This window comes from Topomyia yanbarensis, chromosome 1, assembly GCF_030247195.1.
Source record: "Topomyia yanbarensis strain Yona2022 chromosome 1, ASM3024719v1, whole genome shotgun sequence".
NCBI lineage: Eukaryota > Metazoa > Arthropoda > Insecta > Diptera > Culicidae > Topomyia > Topomyia yanbarensis.
Genome location: NC_080670.1, coordinates 58,012,663 through 58,036,944, shown reverse-complemented (window position 1 = coordinate 58,036,944; position 24,282 = coordinate 58,012,663). Strand labels below are relative to the sequence as shown.

General features: G+C 39.3%; 3 protein-coding genes across 4 annotated transcripts; 2 read left to right on the top strand and 1 right to left on the bottom strand.

Annotated features, from left to right (window-relative positions):
* Window positions 1-4,392: 4,392 nt before the first annotated feature.
* Window positions 4,393-13,498, top strand: LOC131677703 (set1/Ash2 histone methyltransferase complex subunit ASH2). Of its 2 annotated transcripts, XM_058957681.1 has the most exons (5): window positions 4,393-4,676; window positions 4,841-5,328; window positions 12,286-12,678; window positions 12,737-13,275; window positions 13,334-13,498. In XM_058957681.1, exons 1-5 carry the CDS (start codon window positions 4,606-4,608, stop codon window positions 13,436-13,438), a joined length of 1,596 nt encoding a protein of 531 aa, XP_058813664.1. In that variant the 5' UTR covers window positions 4,393-4,605; the 3' UTR covers window positions 13,439-13,498. The 2 variants fall into 2 exon arrangements, with proteins under 2 accessions (XP_058813664.1, XP_058813665.1); XM_058957682.1 differs by lacking the exons at window positions 4,393-4,676; window positions 4,841-5,328 and adding an exon at window positions 11,444-11,901.
* Window positions 13,386-14,331, bottom strand: LOC131677705 (bolA-like protein DDB_G0274169). Its single transcript, XM_058957683.1, has 3 exons — window positions 14,176-14,331; window positions 13,745-13,962; window positions 13,386-13,688 (listed from the first exon to the last, which is right to left on the bottom strand). The coding sequence occupies exons 1-3, from the start codon at window positions 14,201-14,203 to the stop codon at window positions 13,539-13,541; spliced, it is 396 nt and encodes a 131-aa protein (XP_058813666.1). The 5' UTR covers window positions 14,204-14,331; the 3' UTR covers window positions 13,386-13,538.
* Window positions 14,332-17,019: 2,688 nt separating this feature from the next.
* LOC131676311 (transcription elongation factor 1 homolog) lies at window positions 17,020-17,641 on the top strand. Its single transcript, XM_058955425.1, has 2 exons — window positions 17,020-17,117; window positions 17,192-17,641. The coding sequence occupies exon 2, from the start codon at window positions 17,204-17,206 to the stop codon at window positions 17,450-17,452; it is 249 nt and encodes an 82-aa protein (XP_058811408.1). The 5' UTR covers window positions 17,020-17,117; window positions 17,192-17,203; the 3' UTR covers window positions 17,453-17,641.
* The last annotated feature ends 6,641 nt before the right edge of the window (window positions 17,642-24,282 follow it).

The window sequence follows — 24,282 nt, the reverse complement described above, 5'->3', positions numbered from 1 at the left end:
ATGCTGGTACGCAATATACAGAAAGATCGCAGGCCCGCTTAGGCGTTTGACGTGATCAGGGTACTAAGATTGACAAACATGTACGGTAGTTCATCGGTTTAATACAACAAAAGAAGGAAAAAGAGGTAAACGCCCAAAAATATGCGGGAAAAGTGAGTTTCCGAAAGGAAACCGTCACTAATAGTCACGCTTGTGGCAACAGCAAAATCCGGCACACCACCGTACAGGTTTTAGTACTAAGGGAGGAGAATCTCATCGCAACGCGGTTGAGAGGAGACAGACAGATCCACATCTTCCTGAATCCCGAATAAAACCCGATCGCTGCGTGGGGCTCTATTCTCACAGTCACGTCACCGAGTGACTAGAAGAAAATTTTCTTCCAGTCACTAGGGGGCGTGACTGTGAGAATATGTCCGTGAAGTTGAAGTGATCCCCTAAAAGAGAACGATCGAGAGTTCTTGTTCGAACGCCATCAAAGGAAGAGGTGTCGCAGTGAGCTGTGAGTACGAATCACTATAAGTCGCTTGAAGTTGTTAGCGTTTTTCCGGCACCGGACAACCGGATTCCACTCGCACATTATAACGCGGGACGCGACGTTCGTTTAGCCGTTGTCCGCAACACCCGGATTATCAAGAAAAGGTAAAATCCGACGAGGAGAGTGAAGTGACGAGGGGCACGTGGCTGGAGTGCTAGTGTGAACCGAAGACGCCAATTCCGGTTTACGTGAAGTGGAGAGGAAACACGTTGTCCGAGTTTGGAGTAAACCGAGGACGTCAATGCCGGTTTATGTTAAGTGGTGAAGAAACACGTAGCCTGAGTTCTGGTGGAAGCAGAAGACGTCAATTCTGGTTAAGGTGAAATGGCGAGGAAGCACGTTGCCCGAGTTCTAGTGGAAACAGAGGACGTCAATTCGGGTTTAATTGAAGTGCAAGGAGCGTGTTTTGTGACTTCATGGCATGCTAGACCAAATATCGTATAACTGGTCAGAAATCTGGAAAAGGGAACACAATTAGACATCAATTCCGGTCGAAGAGAGGCGGGAGAAAAGTGTGTGTGGCCAGGGCAGCAATCGGACGACTTCAAGGAAGGCCAAAATGAGTCGTAAAGTGCTAGGGGTGGTCGACTGATGACCGGGGATTCAGGGTAGGCGCATCGAAGACCGACGGTACTATTTCCGATCGTAAGCAGCATGGATCGAAAAAACGAATAGTGTGGAGTGCAGGAGGAGAGCAGAAAAGGGATGGAGATCTGCAGTTGCAGGTGGCCCTAACGGAAGTGCACGTGCTAGCTAGACAATTAGGTGAGAGAACAATACAATCTTTTTAAAAACTAAATGGTTGTTATTTTGTGACGAGAGAGCTTCCGGTAAGTCAGCCAATTAATGTGAATTATATGTGGTAATGTAAAAAATAAGAGACTTATCTTTTTTATGTTTTAACGATATTCAATTAGCAAGGGACTGGAAAATAAAGTATATTTTTCAATATTAAAAGCCATAGTACTAAAGGGAGAGCCATGGGTTGAAGGAAGAAAGTTTTAGAAAAGTGAGGAAAGGGTCATATGAGCAAGCTTAGAGTTTACCGGCGACCTAACCCTTTGTCTGCTACCGCAGGAGTCAGGATCTTTTGGCATTAGAAATGCGAATCACTTGAGTCTACGGACGAGCGTAAAGTAACTTGTTACTTCATGCTGTCGGAACCGACAGGTCGATATTTCTATCCCATCACGGTAACAGTACCGACGAGCATGAAGAACGAAGAATGTATACGAAAGCGAACGGAAACGCAAATTATCTTAAAAGAAGAAAAAATTCTTACCTCCTCCCAGCGGGTCTATCCTATGGGATGTTGTACAACAATTTTGTAAATAATTCTGTAGAATATACAATTACGGAATATAACGGAAATAATGGATTTTGTGAAAGCAGTGATTATCTGCGCCATGATTGGTCCGTACAATTCGATTACAAGCGGCTAGTTTTTGTTCGAGATAAACTATCGATGGCCGGTTCTTTTGGTTTCGAGTGTAAACTGAATCAAGTACAAAGCCGGGGGTCATATGCGAGTGTGGTATCATTCATATTTTACAGCCGGATAGACAGGATCAGGATGGCCTGTAATGTATTTGCACTGTGTGGGACTCATGACTCACTTTCGTGCCGAACCACTAAAATACTCTTCCTTACTTTCGCCCTTCTTCCTCACGACACTACATCAAAGTATTACTTCGTTGTGTGTGGGGAGGGAAGGGGGGAGGGGTCGCTGAGTTTTCGTCGCACCTCTTTTGCTCACGAGTTTCCACAGCTGTCTCGGAGCTTCACTTGATCCATTAAATGGCTCGAACGTTGACCTCTTCTCTTGTTTTTCGGCTCAATCTATTACGTCCTCATTTAGCTATCTTCTTATGGTGCAGAAAACTGGGTATGTTCCATTGACACTTCTGCTAGATAGTGCAAAACTAGTGCACTCCACTGCACTGATGCACTGCCACTGCCACTGCTGTTTATTTCATGAGCCATTTAGCTCCTGTTTCCACGAGTCAATCAGCTCCCAGCCTTAACATGATCTGCTCGGATATTCCCCGATGGTGAATTCACTCTTCTCCGACTGAGAGTTCCCCAATGGAGGCGTTTTTCCCGCCACCGATGACCGCTTTTTTAGACTTTCAGCTCCAAACTTGATCGAGATCTACTCGGATATTCAGCCTTATTCTTATTGTATGCGCCCTTTGCGTATAACAGCGACTTTCACAAGATAATGCTATGTAACGTTTTCAAAAGAACATTGAATACAATATCGGCAGAGCCGTCACTTTCAATTGAACTCTCAACTCAGTTAGTTCGCCTTCTCTCTCCCTCTCTCTCTCTCCCCGAAACTTCTTATGTACAGGATTGCAACCGTGATTAAATAAGTAAGTATAAAGATATTAAAATTCTGCATTACGACGGATTAACTTGCTGTAATAGGGCGAAGTAAGTACAAGTCCCAAAAGAGTTGCGCTATTTTACGTTAACTTGTCTGGGGTAGACGAAATTAAAATTTCTTTTGTTGGGTGGTTTAAAAAATGTGGGATTTTGTCAGCTGCATCACAGTTGTACCAGGGGGATGCTGCCTAGCAAGTATCTCGTACCCAACATCAGCTGGACCGGACTTGATAATCACGGTTAAACAGCAATAAATAATACCTAATACAAATATGTCAATGACTAGTACACGAAACATGCGAAACCGCTTTCCCTATATTCTCTTTTTGGGGCGAATTAACCAAAAAACGGGGTCCAAAGTGCTGGAACGAGGTGAGATGCTGGGTACGCGCAAAATATATGTGATTTGACAACCACAGCCTACTCCTGAGTTGTACGTATTCGACGAAAAAGTAAATACAGCGCAAATTCGTTAGTTGGGTCACGACTGCGCCTCAACTAGCGAATCGTATCCGTTAATTGGGGCAACTGACAGCTGACGAAAATTACCCAAGGGAAACGCTGATTTTTTGTTTTCTTTCATAAAAACAAACAGAAATATTTTACAATTCACAAAAGTTGGCTGTTTCCTTCCAGTTTAAAGTTGTTTTTTTTGTGACAAAGTATGTCATTAGTGTTCTTTTTGCCATCAATTATTTTTTGATAAATTTCTTCATATAAAACAGGAAATGGATAAACCGTCGGGAAACGCAAACATACTACGTTGCCACTAGCTAAAAAAGATTGGATAATGTGATTGAATACATCAGAGATAACCTTCAAAAGTTACTAAACTAACGTCTCTGCGACACAAACTAATTGATGCTGAATGGAAGAAGCGAAATATTTAACACATTTATTTCACTAAAATCATTCCGAAATATGAATTCAAAAAATAAAATTCCATTGAATTTAAAAGTATGATTTTTTCTGTATCGCCACAGAAATCAACCAATGAACCCCTTGAAATCAATGACATTCAAACGTCAATCAGTTTTTGACTTTCAGTTTTGACATAAGAGTGTCTTTTAGTCGGGGGCATGCCCCAACTAGCGAACACCCAACTAACGAACAGCCCAACTACACTGAGAAACAAAAATATGCATAGTTAGCATACTTTCTATTCCCGTCTCTTTTCTTCTGCTGTGATTTTTATGCATTTTCATGCATATACTTTTAGTAAGCATTCAATGAGTGGATAGACCGAATATGTCCAATGCATAAAATTTACAGCAGAAGAAACGAGAGGCAGGTAGAAAAGTATGCTATCGATGTATAAATAAATTTCTGCGTGTAGCGATCACCCAACTAACGAATTTGCGCTGTACTATTTTGTTCAGTGTTACTCCGACACATGACAGTCCGTCCTGAGTACACCTCTGTTTGCCAGCATAAAAATCGATAAAATCGAAATTTATGCTGCCCTTCGCACTGTTTATAGGCGAGCGCGAGCGTTTCATGCGCGTCGTCTCGAATGGTTTATAAACTGCCCGATAAATTAATAGATTGAATGAAAGTTTGTGTTAATATATATTATATTGTGTTTCCCTTTTTTCCGCATCGCATGCTAATCATTGTGATTGATAGAGTTTATTTTATAACTAAGTTCCATAATATAGTGTCCGTCCAATATTTTGTACAAGATGGAAGAAGGGGATACAAAGTCGGGCAAAAGTTCACCTAAATCCGACGATAAATATGGCAGTTGCTATTGGTAAGTTATATTCCACATCATATTTTTAATTGCTAATTAAAAAAAAAATACTAAAGTTGAACATTTTTGAACATAACCTTTATCAAAATTTGTTTACAATCTTCTCAACATGTAACTCACTCTCTGACCGTCGCTTTTTCCCTTCTCTCTGTTTACCGTAACAGCGGGAAAGACAGAAATTTCAACATAGTTGAGTTACTGTGTGTAACATGCAACCGCTGGTTCCACGAATCGTGCATCGGCTTCCAGCTGGGCCGGCTAGTTCCATTTCTGATGAACTATGTATTCGTTTGCAAAAATTGCTCCGTAACGGGGTTGGAAAGTTTCCGCAAGACGCAGGCCACGATACCGCAAATGTGCATGACGGCGATTGCCAACCTGCAGCAGATTGCCACGAAGGAAGGTAAACCGCGGGCCATGTTCAGTAAGGATAAGGACATTATTCCCTACATGGACCACTACTGGGAATCGATGACAACGATGAGCCGACGTTCTACGCAGTCGTGGTACGCAACGGTGCAGCGGACACTGATCAAGGACATCAACTCGCTGTTCACGTACGAGGAAACCAACGAGAATGGGCAGATGTACGGCTTGGTCGTGTCGGATTTAGGCAGTATTAGACCGAACTATGACGAGGCGACCGCGCAAGGTGAGTATTGGAAGTTTTTGAGTTTCCCAGAATGTGCCCAGAAATTGCAGGGTGCTCGACCGAAAATTAAAATTCAGATCATGCAAAAAATATTGAATATATTATCGATCTGAAAACTGCTTCTGAAAAAAAAAAACTGAGTTTTTCAAAAGCAGTCTAGTTTTTCTCATTTTTTTGCATGATTATCACAAGGAAGGGAGTGAATGAATTCTTCTGCAGTTGCAGTTTTTTACGATTTAACCCTTTACCGCTTGTGGTGTCTGTAGAGCACCTTAACTTTAAACTAGAGCACTCTAGTTTGAGTGTGGTCATGAGACAATGATGGGTCCAAACGAACATGAAATTATTTGATATATTCACAATAGACTTTTCTACGACTCATGTACGTACACGTCACATGACACAAATACTACTTCACAAGCTGGTGGAAAATAGTAAACAAAGATGGCAAAAGTAAATTGGATTGTTTTCAACCAGTAAGCTGCCCTGGTGTGCGTGAGACTGGCCGACGAGAACTCAATAGAAATACGTCAGATTTCTGAACGTTTGGATACCGTCAAATTCGTCTTGGCCACACTCCTCCTTAGAATGCTCTATTTTAAACAGTCATATCTTTTAGTTTCTACAAGATTTGCAAAACTTAATATTCACAAAAACAAGTAAGTTTGATAACGGGTTATCGCCTTGCGTTTGAGCACTCAAAATTGTTAGTATTACCAGTATGTACTGAAGTTATTGCAATTGAATTTATTGGATTCCGTTGAAGCAGTGCTGCCAGTTTCAGTTAACGATGATAAATGAAGTTTTGATATCATTTTGTTGTCTTGCAATCAGGGTTGTCATAATCATAATCAATAAATTAAAAATCAATGATCACCGTCGAAAAAAATCATCGATGATAATCGTTTTCATTATTACCACCTGACATCACAAACCTTATAACTTGATATACAGAGAGCGATGTTGATCTAGTATTCTCGTTTTCAATTTTATGTGCCCGTTGTCACCCATTACTGTTCACGCAACGGTAACCAAAATAAAATCATCACGTGATTGCTACACATTTGAGTAGAAGAAATTTTATTAAAAAAATCGTGAACAACTTTTCTCAGCGTTGGATGATCTGTCTCTGGCTAAACGCTCTCATCATATTTTGTAGGCTCTATTAGTAGAAGACACAGCTAATGGCATTTTCGTTTTTGACAATGCACTACACTGGTGTAGTCGGTGTTACACTCACTCAAACTCCCTAAAGCAGAGAAACCGTGTGAAGTTTCCGGGTTTCTAGTGTTTTGGCGGCTTCGGTGATCACGATGTAAGCCCTGTTGGGCTGTTAATCAACTAAAATCCTAACACTCAAATATGTTTAATAGTATAGGGACATGTACTATTTGTACTATAACGTTAAATTAATATTTTGGTTCGCTGCATACGAGAACATTTTCCCCCTAAACAAATGTGTTGGGCCCTAATTAACTTCTTGCATCTCCCGTTATATTCAGCTCTAGTTGTTCAATCGCAGCTACTGCAAAATGGCAGTCGAAACTGATATAGCAGTTTATGCGCATAATAAAATAATCAATATCACACATCATTGATAATTGGTGAGATTGATTTTCTCTTTAGATGATTTTATGAGTACGTGTGAAAGAAAAACTTATCACGATGATGAGATCGAAGAAGGCGTATTGGATTTCACATTTTCATTGTATTGCTAAACTCATCCGTGATTTTGCTGATAATAAATATCGAGTAAGAGAATCAGTAGTAATTTTATGCGTTACCGATTTTTGATTTTTTGATGATTTCCCAACACTGCTTGCAATAGTACATTATTGAAAATTTTTATCAATTTAGACTGTCTTCGACTAGTTTTGCCATGCAATTGGAGTACCGTTAATGTTCTAGGAGTATTGAGCATTAGAATATAAAAAATGATATCTTGATCAGAACAGAATTATGGAATTTGCATTTTGACTTCGTCTCATCAGAATTCGACATTAACTTAGTGGCATGACTATGCTAGCGCCGAATTGACTAATTTAGTTTAGTTTTGTGCTCCAGGTTTTTTCATCAATAACGTTGCAGATGTCCAAATCTGAGTAGATAGAAAATTCTTATTTGAATTATCCGTTTACTTGACAGTCTTTTTTAAGAGACACTTTGCCTCGAGCAGAAATTCATGGAGCAACGTACCTTAACACGAACTGCCAATAAGTGAGATTTGAGCGAAGTTGGGACATCATCTCAGCAATATTTGACTTTGTAGCATCGCCGTCTTGCGTAGTTTTGAAAAGTGCACCACAACTGTTTGGAATGTAAAGATTGCTGCAATCTTCTCTCAGTTGTGAATTCCAGTTTTCAGCTTTCCAGCTCACTAAAAAAAAGAAATGGAAAATCGACAATTACTGGAACATTTAAGCTCTTCGTGTCGTTTCTAAACATTTCAAGTTCTGTAATAGAGTTAGCGCTCATTCACTGTCCACAGTAGATTTCTTATAAACCGGAGGCGTCGTTAAGTTTGTTATTTTTAACCAACATTTCAGACGGATATGTTCGGTGTGAATCCATCCAGAAATTGTCTTATCTGTAACACCAGCAGTCACGATCCCACCATCGTCGAACTGGCAAAATTAAGGCCCAGCGGATCACTCCAATTTGATCTTATTGAACGTCAACTCAGTCTGAACGATGGTTATCCTTTTGTCAGCTCTTTTCTACCGCATCGAGTATTCGACAAGGAAGCAATCTTGTTCCACTAATATTCAATCGGTACTTCAACCTGTTCGTTGAACAGGTTAACCAACCCATTTTAAAACAATTAACTCCAGTAGCACGTCAACTATCTATCTATCTATCTATCTATCTATCTATCTATCTATCTATCTATCTATCTATCTATCTATCTATCTATTCTTCTATATATATAAAAGTCAAAGTTTGTATGTATATGATTTATAGACTTCCAAACGGCTTAACCAATTTCCATAAAAATTGGTACACAGTAGGCTTTTGTTATGGAGCGTGTTTGTAAGCTATTAGTTGGGGATTATCTGCCCACCAGATGGCGCTACAGAACAGATTGTGTTTTCCTCATATTTCGTTGCAAATCGCAGCAACGCGCGATGGGTATTAGCTAGTTTTAAATAAAACAAATAATCTTTTAACTCTTTAGAAGATCCGCATGCTCTGGGTTGAACAGCAGCATGGGTGACAGATTTTTCTATTTCTCTTTTGCACCGGTTCAAATCAAATGTTGAACCAGTGTGCATTTTTGCAGTGTCCTTATGCGTGCTAGTGCAAAATTCACTTTAAAAATTTCCAGCACATTCGCAGTTTTACCGTACGTTCACAGTAATCGGCTGAACGCTTGTTTTGTATTGTGTTGTTTATTGGGGCTTTAATCTCGATAGGTCATTCCCCTTAATGCTTGTTTTCTTCGCTAGCTTAACCAGCTAGTTCCATCATTGGTATATACTAGTTTTATTTAGGCTCATATGTATTTGGATTGTTCAAGGATAATCATGAACCGCTAATGTTTGCTTCAAAGAATTTTTTTGTTCTTTGCATCTGCAGAATCAAAACTTGTCCATATAAAACGTAAAATTGTCACAAAATTGAAACAGGGCCTGTTTAAATATTTTCACGTTCTATTGTAATAATGAATGTGTTGATGTCTGGGGATGCTTCTTTAATCTTCCGACCATCACAGATGATTTCGTATTCTTCATATGTATAACAAAGATGCGACACAAGGTGCTAAACGCGCACTAATATCCTGTCAGTCTTATTTTTCATTTGACAGTCTGCTCTAAAGTTATCAACAAGGGGCCGTTCATAAATGATGTCGCGTATTGACACTGGGGAAGAGCTTGACATATCATGAATGATTTGAGACGTAATATGCTTGGAGGAGAAATGTATTTTAAACTATTTTTATTTTTCTGCGAGAGATTGTTTATGAATGACCCTCACACAAATAATATTCCATAACGAATATCACGTAACATTGATAACAGAGCAGTGGGATTAAGCCCAAGCTCCCTTCGGGTCGTGCAAAACAGAGAAGCAACATCAATTTAGGCATTGGGAATAGACGTCCATCACAAGCGTACAAGTTGCGTAAAAAATTACGGTACATCCAAAGGCAATTGTCATGTTACCACCAGAGATGGTTCTGTGGTTATTTCGTGCAGTGCATAAGTTTTACTGAATTAACAGTGGACCACACAATTGATGCCCGAGTGACCATCTTAATTATATTGGGATATTCCAGTATGGTGGCCGTAGTGTTCTAGCGTAAATTTGTTCAAATGACAAAACAAATATTTTGAACTTGTTGGTTCGAACCTGGATGTCTGTTCTCTGCGATTTAGTTGTAATATTTTAAAATTTTAAATCATCTTTGATTATCAAACAAAACAATCATTGATACACTACAACAGGAATAATATCTGGTAAAATAGTTGCAGGGAAATTAGTATTCGTGGACATTACGGTTACGAGCGCTCTCTGATTTACTTAATAGTCAATTGATCCGCTTCGGACCTAGGGGACCCAAGAGTAGATCAGGAAGAAAACAGAAGCGGAATCAATGCGAAATTTTAATTGCATCACTGATGATTTAGCACGCGTTGTTAGGAGCAGAATACATTGGACTAGACAAAATAAAGGACTTGATATTACACGTTTCGAGACAAACAAGCGCAAAATTTAGTCCTCCCGAGCACCGGTGTTTACTTGGCAGACAGTTGCGATTTTGCAAATTTTATCTCACGGGACGGACCGAGATCCCCCAAGCTGCAGTCCTATCAGCCCGCAAAAAATAATGAATGGGTTGATGTTAATAGTCGGATATGCATATTCATATGGAACATTAAATTTCTATCTTATTTGGAAAATTAATGCATGATCATAAACAATGTTTCACTCTATTATAAAGTAAGAAAAAGAAAATGATTTCATGATAGTCTCACAGCTTATGGATTAACGTGCTCGGATGGCCTTAAAACTTTCAATAGAATGAGTAGCAATTCAATATCTTAATCTACTTTTCTTTTTCGACGAACTAATCTCATCATCACTTTCACTTTCGTTTATGTGGTGCAAACATATGAGCAACTGAAAGTAAGAGTACGAAGGAGATAGCCCGTTCCGTGGATCCGCTTTAATTATAACAGTTTGAAAATCGTAAATTTCTATTAATCGACGTGACTGTGAAAATAGGGGATTTACCGCGGCACTTTTTAGCTGACTCGACAATGGAATCTCGTTTTATACTGATTTTTATAAGCAAGAATCATTTTATTTGGTTTTTACACTGATCGTTCACTACGATTGACTTTTTAGGACTCAATCCATTTCGAACGATATAAGGCAATCGACCTTTGTAGCTTTTGAATTACTTTATTTCGTTATCCACAATTTATTTCGATTGCGCCATGTTTTATCATAAATTAATAAATAATACATTGTAATAAATGTGATAGTGATCAATAATAGATTATTGTACTTTACAAGCTTGATATGCGTTTGATAGAATTGACCGATGTTTTCGGATTGCTAGAATAACAATAGCAATATTGCTCTTGTCGGAAGCGATGAACGACCCGTTTTTCATCCAAACTCATTTCATTTACAGACAAATATAACTTCATTTACAGCCAAATGATTATTTTTCATCTCACTAATTGTAGGCAAAATGATTTTTCCCTCCCTATCATTTTCCGGCAGCTGCATAAGGATGGTAAACTAGTACTTCTTAGTAGGTAATGAATTTTAAGTAATTTTTCCCATAAATTACGGAATTTAAAGTTTTTTAGGAATACAAAATCAAACTACCAAATTACAAATGATTTGCGTTACAATTTAAGGATAAATTCTTGTTAAATTGGGTTTTGCAAATTATTTCTAATCCCTTTCTTTAAAAAAAATTGTTCAGAGTTTGCACCAGTGTCAAAAGTTTGTCCTTGTTGGCAACACTGACCGCGAGAAACCCAAAGTGATTGCTCAGTTCTCACTCTCTGGGTTCTACCTTAGTTGCCCATGTGCGCGCTGTGCTCGCTTCGCTGTTGTTCGGAACGTTCGGAATCGAGCGATGGAACTCACTCGTCTGAGTGCTGTTATTGTGGTGATGGCTCTCAACGCAATAGTGCACTTTTTATTCGCTTTGATTCTCCATTTATTTTGCGTTTTATTATTCAGTGACGTTTTTATGCAACCTGATTAATTATAGCCTGCTGACTCGCCTTCTCTGCTCAATCCCGTTTACGGGTGGTTTCATTCGAGGCTGTATTGCGTGATAATACCAGCGTTTTCAGTGTGTGTGAGAGAAACGATAAAAACCGACACGTCGCGAGTGTGTTTGGACTTTCGCCCGTGGCAAAAACGCATAAGGGTTTGGAGAAAACTCATTAAAATTGCATAAAACTATTGTAATTATCGAGTTATAATTGTCACCGTAATTTTTTCGCTTCTCAAAAGTTTGGTTATCCAGCTAATAGTGGGTATAGAAGGAAAACAGCGGAAGACGAGAAGATTACGTGCACTCTAGAAGCGGAACTATGGAAGATAGTAGGTGGAATGTTATTTTTTTAGTAATCACCTGAATATTTTTATATTTTTGGAATAAATTTCATAAGCCTTTTGGCTAAGGGAAAGCAATTTTAGCATTCGAATAAAAAACGATATCCGAGGAAAGGCCCTCCACTCAATATTCATAGCTTAAATTTTGCTTCTACAATATGCGACCTAAAGACAACCGAAGGTCATGAACGTGAAAATGAGAACAACGTTGAATTCGATTTTAATTAAAGGATAAAATAAGCACAGTAATTATCGGTGCTCTTCTTGTATGATTGGACCCCTTTTCATTTTCCCTAATTTATCCATTCTGTGGTTTACATACAAGTCGAATCGATTACGAAAATTAACTTTTGCTTTCCCTTCAATCCACAGGTACTCAAAATCTGGCCAAAGCTGGTCGGCAGCCGAAACGCAAATTCCCTAACAGCGACCAGGGTGGAGCGTTGAGCAAAAAAAGCCGCATCGGTACGGAGCTTGGCGCACTGGTTAAGCTGCCCGCACACGGTTACCCATTGGAGCATCCGTTCAACAAAGACGGCTACCGGTATATTCTGGCCGAACCGGATCCCCATGCCCCGTTCCGGCAGGAGTTTGACGAAAGTGCCGACTGGGCCGGTAAGCCGATTCCCGGCTGGTTGTACAGGGTGCTATCACCGAACGCGGTACTTGTTGCGTTGCACGATCGGGCACCGCAGTTGAAGGTGTCCGAGGATCGGTTGGCTGTTTCCGGCGAGAAGGGTTATTGTATGGCAAGGGCAACACATTGTGAGTTGTTTTTTTTAATTCATTTCTTGTATATTGCTAATTAAAATGTGGCTTTCAGATGTAACCCGCGGATGTTGGTATTGGGAAGCGACGGTCGAAGAGATGCCAGAAGGGTCCGCCTGTCGATTGGGTTGGGGTCAAGAGTACGCCAATTTGCAAGCTCCGTTGGGTTACGACAAATTTGGCTATTCGTGGAGATCTCGAAAGGGGACTCGCTTCCACGAGTCTCACGGTAAGCATTATAGCGATGGGTACGGCGTGGGAGATACGTTAGGCTTCTTGATTGCCTTGCCGGAGACTAACCCCTCGGGTCATACGCCGAGTACGTTCAAGGATAGACCGTTGGTTAAGTTCAAAAGCCACTTGTACTATGAGGAGAAGGATAAGGTCACGGAGACGCTGAAGACTCTGAAGGTGCTGCCGGGCAGCAAGATTTTCTTTTTCAAAAACGGTATCTGTCAGGGGGAGGCATTCACCGATATTTACGGTGGAGCCTACTATCCGGCTTTTTCGATTCACAAGAACGCCACGGTCAGTCTTAATTTTGGACCAAACTTTAAGCATCCGGAGGTCGAGGAACAATTCAACGCCAAAGCGGTAAGCGATACTTGACTGGATTTATCGGTTGCGTATAAATCTGAGATTTGTTTTACAGATGCATGATCGTGCCGAAGAGATCATCTGCGAACAGACAATGGCGGATATGATGTATTTCACTGAAAACGACGGTAAGCTTCGACTGGACAACTACAACATCTAGATGATACGACTAACTACAACAGGTTTGTAAATAAAACTTTCCATCCGACTGTCGCAACAATTTATTCTATAACTAAAAACGAATTAGATACTCCGAACGTTCATTTTCCGAAGCCGCCGAGACATTTCGGGCTAGGATCCAGCTTGTATGACTCGTTCCATTGCGACGGAGTTTTCGCTTCAATTGAGAGAGCGTGCACAAAGTTGCCTTCTAGCTTTTCTTTGACGACCTCGTTAACCAGTCGATGACGCTGCGAGAGATCGAATCTTAGGTATACAATATCAGAGCAAGTATAGCCTTAATTACCTTTATCAGCGGTAAACCATCGAACTGTTCCGATACCACCAGCACTTTGAAGTGAGTTTCCGCACCTTTGGGGACATTATGCATGTAGGACTCGTTGACCACTTCCAGGTGAACCGGGAATAGTTTGTTGGTAAGACCTTCGCGAATGGCGGCTTCAATCGGTTTTGCCGCCGTACTCATTTTGCGGGCTGCGACAATGTGGGACACTTTGGAGGGCACTGAAAATAGCGAGCTGAGTTAAGGTTTTTTTAGCTTAAAAATCGCATTATTTTTTATCTGGTTCGCTTTTCTCTATAAATATTTGAGAAACTGCAAAAATTTTGATTCATTTTTGTTGACAGATGCTTCTTGTAATTTCAGCTCCCTTGCAAACAAATTGCCTTTATTTACGAACAGATTATGTATAGATTGCAAACTGATTACATTATTACCTCTGACAACTGCGAATATATTCATCATTTACTCTCCCTAAGGAGAATTGGTATGAATAAAACTGTAACACAACTTATGCAAACAAACGAACCACAGAACCTTTCAGAACTTATTATGATATTTTATGAATACAAACAAAAACAAAACCATCAAAAAAAAAATTAAGATACACTGAAAGAATTAGCTTTGAGCCTATCGAAATTTAAAATAAAAGCTTCGAGTTCGAGGCAATGTTCCCAAAACTGCGGCATTTTTTAGGCTTTCTGATGTTTTAAACTTCTTAATATTGCTGAATTTGAAACCAATTCGTCGGTTGTCCATAATTTCTTAGAAAATTTCCGCAGAAACGAGTGACCGCGAACTACATATTATTTTCAAAAATATAAATATTGCGAATATAAATTCAGGGGCATTGTAATCATTGTTGTCGTAAAATATCAGTTTGAAATCTTCTAGTTTATAACAATATGACATTGTCTTTTTTTATTACATTCGACGGTTTTATAAGAATAATTTTCTGAACGAGGGAAATATTTTTTTTGATTTCATACACTCAAAAAAAAGTAAACGTTATGCCTATTGATTTTACACAGAGATTTTTGCAATTAACGGAGCCATATAGACACTATTTGCTGGCACATAAACCTAATGTGTGAATTTACAAGAAATATTAATCTTACATTCACATTTCATAACTATTAGGCGCATAAAACCCCATTCTATAACAATATGCACATATAACTTATGTGTGTGCATACATAGTTTATACAGTTGACACATAGAAGGTATGTGTGCGCGAGATAACAATAGCATTTCTTCTTCATATGAATTTTAAGCGGTTCGAAGTAAATAGAATTAACGTTTGGATTTTTTTCAGTGTAGGTTGTTAAATGATGAGTTCTGTTCAAAAAATAAATAAATTATGGGAGTATGCTATTTGTTCCAGTACTCAATATTTGCTCTTAGTATTTCTAGAATATTTAAACCAAAAATAAAATCACTCACGTTTACTCTATTTTGCTATTGGAAAATAAAAAAAATAGAAGAATACAGGAACAATTAGCCTCGTTCCAGTGCCATGAAAAACTGGAAGTCATTTATCGTTTGATATAGCAACCTTAACTGAGGGCAACTTAACATCCATGCCCCACGTTCGGCTGTTTTCTGCATAACACGCCTAACATAAAATATCAATTATTGGGTACTATAAATACCCAGTTTCCTGTTTTATTGCCATTATGTTTTTAGGGAGTCAGCAAGACGTTTATTTGGCAATTCAGTGGTGAGTTTTGTCAAGTTTGTTTTCTTCTGCTTCGGCGAACAGAAAAACCTATCAGGCGAATCGCTTTCGTTGGCTCGATTCGTTTGATGTTGGTTCGAATCGATGAATTGTCGCTTACACCCTTGCAACGTTTGTAAAGATAAGCGGACCCTACACGAACAAAATTATTGACAATAAAACAATTACTGATCAATAATTTAATGGAGGAAGGTCATATTGAAAATATTGATTCTGTAGAATTCAAAGGGGATTGACGCAATGAAATTGTCTTGTCAATATGTTTATTGACAATATTCTTGTTTCGTGTGGGCTGGGTATTGATGCTATAGAATTCAAGTGGGATTTGGCGTAGTGAAGCAGTCGTCAATATTTTTACTGACAATATTCCTGTCTTCTGTATAGGGTCCGCTTAACACGTTCAATATATCGACGGATTGATGGAATTCTAATGGACACGTCAATCCCATTTGAATGCACATCGTTAACTTTTTCCCCTATTACACATCTCTAGTATTGACAAAAATATTGAACGTGTACGGGCCGGAATGGACATTTCATCAAGATAAATAAATATGTATTTGGAAAACACGACTGGTTTCTTCATTTCACCAGTTTTCAGTCAAAACTAGGTTGTGTGCGGTTTTTACGATAGTCGATTTTAAATGAAAATTATGTGTATTTCTTTCAAAAGCTTTCGATTGTAGTCGTATATTTCACTGCTTTTAAAACCAATTTTAATGGAAGCCAGATTTCATATTTTTCGAATATTTTATCAAACCTCAATGTAATAAACTTGACATTAATCAGCTATCTAAATCAGACTGAAAAAGAAAATTGACACGATTTCTTTACCGACGCCTAGCTTTTGCACTTAGTTTAACATCGAACTTGGTAAATTGTCGTTTGAAAGGCCCGTCCAAAATCTGTAACTCATACTTGCTAATTTCATTTTCGTCATCCATCATCTTTCCTCAAAATCCGTGTGTTTTGTATCATTACTTACTGTTCTGATCGCTCTAGTTCTGTGCTCATCTTAAACCCACATTTCGTGTGCAAACTCGAAAGCGCTAATACGTACCAAAACATGTACACATGTTCGTCTGCAAAACCGAACCCCATGTACGCGGTGTTCGTACACACAGGCTCTTGACACTAGTTTTCTCTTTCTATCACTCATCATCACTAGTGTTGACTCATTCTGTTTTGTGTGTACCTTTCTTGTGTACGCACATGGTGTACGTACACGGTGTTTAAACCTAAGTTTGCACATCGTTCGCTTGGGTTCGGCATTCGAGCTGGAATATGTTCCAGTAAAGTTCAGCCGGAAAATGAGCCGAAATTATGGCTGGATTCTAGTTAGTATTCTAGCTATAGTATCCAATTTTAATAAGAACCGGTTGTGTCACTGGAACCGGAATAGTAACTAGCCAAAGTTCCGGCTCCATTTCTGACTGAACCTACTGGAGTATTGCATGGATTTCAAATGTACAGATATTACTTATTGTTGGGCACGTGATATTTACCCAATAAATTAGTTTTCGCATTTTTGTCGGAGTTGAATTATCAATTGAATGCGCTTTATTTTAATAACCGTGTAGTTGTCAAACATCAACGCCGAAAAGAAAATTCTCGTAAAGCTTCTAACGCCAACTACCGAAGGTAAACAAATTTACATTTCCCATAAAAAATAACAGAAAATTCTATTGTCCGTCCCCGAATCGCAAACCGGCCAGCACCACACCACCATGGGACGCCGCAAATCGAAGAGAAAGCCCCCGCCGAAGCGTAAAAACATCGAACCGCTGGATCAACAGTTCAACTGCCCGTTCTGCAATCACGAAAAATCCTGCGAGGTTAAAATGGACAAAAGTCGAAACTCGGCCCGGATTACCTGCAGGGTTTGCATGGAGGATTACCAGACAACCATCAACTTCCTGTCGGAACCGGTCGACGTGTACAATGACTGGGTGGATGCGTGCGAAACTGCTAACTAAGGAAGGATTAGATTTTTAGCAAATAAGACGACGGTGTTTATAATAGCCCACCGGAGTGATAGGCCGAATTTAGGTTTATTGTTGATTTCACAGTGGGGAAGAGAAAATCGTCTTCATTTTAAATATAAGTAATATTCTGATATAAGAATATAAGTAATATTCTGAAATAAAGCTAACATCGAGCATCAATTTCAATGTTTTATTTTGGAAATATGAGATTGGAAGGCTTGATTAAATAAATCGATCGCGAATAAACAAGAGGGCCTAACGTGTGTTAATGGCGAATATATAAAAAGCAGAAAAAATGAACCACCTACATGCGCCAATGTAAACAATCGGATTTTTTATAAAGAAAAGAATCTTGGCAATAACGGCCAATTTCTTCACTTGGATGAAAACCGGTTTTCGGCTAATTGGTCAACAAGCAACCTGAAAACTGGTTTTCAGCGAGAACCGGTTTTCATCCGGTGTTTTCGTTTTCCAAAAATAGGGAAAGCTGGAGTTTTGGGGCATTTTGTTCAGAAAAATTCCTTATTCTTAATAACCATTCTGCTTTATGCTGCAAATCATGCCTTTTTTTGTTGGTTTTCTGATGTGAAAAAATCTCAAAAATCGAACGGGACTTTGCGACCTTTGTCAGAATACGAAAAGTTGTGGTTCCAGGGCATTTTGTCATTCATATCAAATTTAATCATTTTCTCGTGCATTATCTCTATTATTCTATCAACTTTTATTAAAAGTACGTTGTTGAACGTGAAAATTCACAGAAATAGGTAGAGTTTTAAACCACCTGAACCTTTTTGAGATTCGTATCCTCAGCGCTACCGTATATCGTTGCTCCATATTCTAGCCTGCTTCGTATTAGTGCGTTCCCTATTTTGATCGGTGTTGCCGGATTCGAGTAGCTTTGCCTTCCTGCTAGTACCTTCCGCAACGGAATCTTTCCGCTGGCTTTTTCACAAAAGTCCTCAATGTGTTTTCGATGTCTCATCTCCCTATCGATGGTGTAGCCCAAGTTTGCGACAGTGATTCTATGGCCTCGATCTTCTGCGGACTCACGTTGAGCCCCATCGCTTACAGCTTCAGCACCAAGTTTCCTAATCGTCTGCTTGCTACACTCTCCGCAAATCTCAAGTGATGGCAACATTTCCGTTTTGACGGAGTCGAACGCCTTTGAGACATCTAAGAACACTACCACATATTCAAGATTTTGTTTCTTCGCTTTTGTGACTTCGTTTACTACGAAATATATGCATGTGGTTGCCGAGCAGTTGCTTGTTGATTTCTGCAACTGAGTCTGTCCTTCGCTGCAGAGTTTATCAACTTCAGATTGACGTTCATAAGTGCAAATTGACCTTCTTTGAGCTCGGAAGGGAAGGGTCATCTCCGTGTTCTCTCCAGAATCCTCTCCGTCAAGAAAACCTGCGACTGCATTTCGACTACTTTCAACTGCAGGTTCATATTCAGGCTTTTGAATATGTAGTACATTTGGGGAGAGGGCGTAGCGTAGTTGGTAAATCGATTGCCTTGTACGCAGCGCACCTGGAATCCCGTCCCCGCTCATAGGGTTAGAAATTTTTCATAGGAGATTTTTCTAACCCGCAGAGGCCATTCATCGAATAGTTTCGTCTGCCCCGGCGCCAAGTGGTTTTTATTCCTTCTTAACCTCTTGAGAATCTCCATATCATTCAAGGTAGACTCGAAATCTTCAAACCACCTTTCCGTTTGAACTACTGGGCAGCTTAACGATACGAGTTTTTCATAAACTGAGAATCCGCTTCCTGACACGGTACTGTGGACTTTTTGCTTTCTCCTGTCAGTGACGTTTCTATTCTCTTTACTACGTTCCAGACTTGTTTCGCTGGCGTGATATAGTCAATTTTCTCTGAGAGTTCTTTTACGTATGCTTTCTTAATTTTCCTAAATTCCTTTTTGAAAACAGCTGATAATTCCCTTGCTTTTCTATCAGCGGTATTTCAACCTATTCCAATTCTTATCGATAGATGTGCGCTACCGAATTCTTCATCCAGAACATTCCATTTCGCTTTTCTGGCTACTCCTTCCGTTACCAACGTCAGGTCAATCGATGATTCTCTATTGTCTGGGGTCAGGCTCATTCTGGAATTTCCGTCGTTCAGAAGGATCATGATAGAGTTCATGATCAGCTGGTTAAGTAGCTTTTCTCTGGGACACTCCGGGAATTCTGGGTCCCAACCGTTATGGTGGGCATTCAAGTCTACCACCAATACAACCTCCCCTTCTAATTGCTTCGGCCATTTGGATAGTTTTCTCAGATCTTCGCCAGCTTGTACATTTACATGTACATTGACAACAGGCTGATTGGTTCTTTTCCGCTGATGATTCTTACTCCTACGGCTTCCAGGATGGAGAAATCTGGATTTTTATAGCTTTGATTTCAATGCCTTGCGTTACTAGAATTCCCCCGTAGTCGTTGGTCTTCTTTTGGAAACTAGTTAAATTTTTAAACCTGAACGGCTCATCTTCCTTCAGCCAATTTTCTTTAGCAGTGCCAGTGCGATTTTGTTCTTTATTGAAAACGTGTACAGTTCTTTTGTTTCGGCAGGTCTAAAGATGTACACGATGAGCTAATCTGCATCTATGGCATTCGTTTCCCCCTGTATTCGACTGGCTCGTTACTCAGCTCCATTAGTGGTTTAAGCCACGTTCTTAATTTAAGCTGTTTGATTAGATCCTCTCTTACTCTTGCTAGTACGGTTTCGACCACGATTGTGTTGTATCCCTTCTCTTCATTTTTTACCGGTAGGTGAGCCCGGTTTGCTTTTATTCCTTTCTGAGTTCTGTTACCGTATCTCTTCGCTGCCTGTCTTGCTTCCTGCGCTTCGGTATCTCCCATTCTAGGGAATTCCTCTTCTGACTCGATGTCTAATAGAGAGAACCCGTTGGTCAGTTTCGGGTAGTACGTTTCTGCTGCTTCGGCATAGGTCATCCTCTCCGCTCTCATAGTGCTGAGAAGGTTTTCCCTCCTTGCATTGTCTGTCGCTGGACTGGTGTTTTCCGCCACAGTTTATGCATTTGATGTTCTTCTTGTAAGGGTCCCTTGTGGATGATCCTCCGAGCATTTTTCACATTTGTTTATTCCTCTGCAGACCTTCTGTGAGTGCCCAAACCTTTAGCAGTTATTTTGACACTGTTTCACTTGAAACCCATACAGCTCCACTCTCAATAGACAGTCGTACAACCGAATGGAATCCGGAATTTTTCCACCTTTAACGATGACCTTCATGTTGTTTGTCGGTATCATCTGTTCTTCTGTTTCTGACGGGCCCGGCGTTTGATCCTCTCAACCGTGACGATCTGTGCACTTGCGGTTAAGTTGTTCTGAATTTCCTCTTCGTCGCACTCCTTGGGAACTCCTTTGACGAAGCAAATCGTTTGCAATATCGAAACTGGTGCCAATATTGTATGTATCGAATTGGATTTTTTCTAACAGTGGATACATTTCCTTCCGCTCTAGAACCGCAATCGCCCTAGTTGGACTATGTTCCCTTCTTACGCCAGTATTTTTCCGATCACGATCGGGTGGTAGGGTATCTGGGTCGAGAGGTTCAAGGAATGCCACTTCGGGTAGTGTCTGCTGCTGTCTTCGAGCGTTTCGTTACAGCGGTTTCCTTCCGAATTGAGGTGTTGCTTGGTATCCGTTTAGCCTAAAGACGCTGAGTTATAGAATAAAGACTCGCCATCTTATCCCAACTGAATAAAGCGGTTTGGCAACATTATTTTCTGTAAACTAGCACCACTGGTACAGCGTTAAGTGCAGTTGACTCGTATAGTACAGTTATACGAGAGTTGCAACGTCAATAGTTTTTTCATCATGAAGTGTGAAGCTTTGTACACAGACTAACAGACATAACACTATGAGGAAATTCCCTCAAAAAACATCGATGCGACAATTTTTCCAGAACACTAGCTCCACCTTTTATTCACGGTCCCAAACACCCATTTACTGGAGGGTCACCCCTCAGGTTTGAGAACAATTTTTCACTAGTGGTCTATCCCCCATATACTTGTTCACATGTCAGTGGCGCCATAATTTCAAATGTGGTTACAGTCCCAACTACAAATACATTTTAAAAAGACCGTTAAAGCGGACGAAGCTTTGTTTTTGAGTGTTATGTCTGTTAGTCTGTGCTTTGTATACCAATAAAACTTTAAAAATATTGCTTTTTTCGCTTCCCGGTAAACTAGGACTTTCGTGCAGAATGGGTCCGGTTCTATCCAGAGGGATTCAGCGTCGTTAGTTTACCCGTTACAGTACCGTTTGGGAGGCGCTGGCCGACCATGTTGCTCGTGTTTTTCGCATTTACTCGTATTGTTTTGCATTTATTCTTAAAACTAGATTTGGTTCTTTTATTTGATTTTCTTCTTTACTTTTTCCAAACGGGCTTTCCGCACATACCCTCCCTACTGGGTTTCGGTTTCGATTCACTTTTTTCCTAGATACTAGTTCTTTATTGAACCGCCTGATTAGCTTATCGGTTTTATGGATTTGAATTGTTTTTCTGTTATTTTTACTGGATTTCACTGGGTTTTTCTCCCCAAATTTAATATTTTCACTGGAGCTTCTACAAAGTGTTACTTGGCGTCACTGTTGTTTTCTTCTTTGTCCGGTTCAGAATAGAATTTCAGTCAAAATATTGTCCGTGCTTTGCCAAAGGAGACGCGACGATTATTTTTCATCGCAGCAAGATTCGTAGCGCTATTGGCGATTTGCGGCAAAACTAAAATTAGTCATGCGACACCTATGATTCAGCTCATGAACTGGCAAAGTGATACAGTTTGCTTTTTTTCACCCGAAAGTGAGTCGTAGCTTACAAAAAAAACTTCATTTTCTTCTCGAAAAAAGCTTACCATTGCCAAAATATGAATGAAACGAGTAAGAAATTTAGTTTTATTTGCAATTATTCTGAAATTACAGCCATTTGCAACTATTTGGCTCATACATTTCTTCGAAATGTTATCGGGGGTATTATTGTGGTTATAAAAAATCGTTCCATAAATGAAGTTCCAACTCGAAACCGAGACCAAATCAGTTCATACTTTGGACTACGTAGGAGATTCAGTGTAGACTATCAGAGAGAAGGATCGGCTGTGTATGATACAAAGCTGACACTTTCCTATTAGCCGGATATATTCTTTCCTCGCGTGATCTGGAGTGTTTCGTGAATTTATACCATCTCATGAAGGTTTAGCTTAACTTAGGAGGAACGGGAAATGATGTTGCGGCGGCTACGGTGCTCAACAAATTATATTTCGGAACAGCACACATATAGCTCTGCGAATAATATTAGAAACCACTATGTTTTACACCCTTTTCGCAAGATGTTTATTCATCATCTTATAAAATGATGGTTTTCCTTCATTTTCGTAAACAATTATTAACAAATTGATCGGTGATTTGGTGTTTAAAAGTTATTTTTTTACCAATGTTTACAGAAAATACAGAAACAATTGGTCTAACTTCAATTTGCTTATAAAAATTGCAGAATACATACGCTCTTTAACAAAAACAATAATTAACGTTTCCGGTAAGGTCATGCAAAAACCCAACTTTTTTATTTAATATTTTTTCCATTCATCGAATAGTTTCCGAGTTATCAGTTACTGAAAACTTTTCAATTTTATAAACTTCAAATATTCAAAAACTTGAAGAAATATGATTTTCAGCTAAAACAAAAAATACGTGTCAATTATTTTCAGCTGAAGAATTAAAATTTTGGTTGTAATTCTGACGTGGAATGACCCATATATTTAATATCAAAGCTTGTTGATATGTTTTACCTACGTTTTTCATAAAATGTGATAAAAGTTAATTATCTTGCATAGAAATGACCCAATTACAGAATAAGGAAAAAATACGTAGCTTTCATTTAATAGGGTGATCTTATGGTTTTGTTCGCTACTATTTGAGGCATGTCATCAATAAACTGCAGGGAAAACACTGAGGCTTACTGATTCGATTTTTTATTTCAATTTATAATTAACAATAATATTAACATTAACAACATTTCCTTGCGTCAATCTTACCTCAAGTGTTGTAAACAATACATACGAATATAAACAAAGATAAATCAAACACACACACATATCATTTCTCTATACTACAGTTAAGTACTGCACCGGACTTTCAACACATAATCTGTATGGTATCTGTGTGAAGTAATAGATCAATTTGATTTTAGAACAACTGTAAGCGCTTCGTCGCGACTTACGATATTTAGTGTAACATCTCTACGCGTAAGTACTAGTAAAAAAAGTCGAAAATAGTTTAACTAAAACCGGTTCGATTCGATTGTTGCAGTCACGTGTGTAAAAAAAGACACAATAAACGCTTTCTACCAGAGGCGCGCTGCATATGCGAGAAACGTTCGCAACAAAAACACTCACACGCACACATACACACTTACACACCTACCTACCGGTTCTACACGATCGGATGCCGCGGGTACTGTTCAATCAATATTCTTTCTCTTGCCGTCCGGATTTCGGACGTCAACGTTTTACTCAGTTCGCTATCAATCACGGATCTTCTAGTTTTTATCACAAGTTACATGGCGTAAAAATTTTACTACAGAGCACAGGCAAAAGCAAATTCATCAAATTGGGCAAATGGGGTTTCTGATTTTTTTGTTTGTTTGTTTGTTTGTTTGTTACTTCTAAGGTAAAATGTAGCAGCACGTTACAACCTATGGTTTTCTGTTGTTGTTCTTGTTGTGTTTGTTCTATCGCCATCAGCAGTTTCTATGTACGCATATAAGCTATGCCGGTTTCAGTTCAGGAACGGAGAAGAA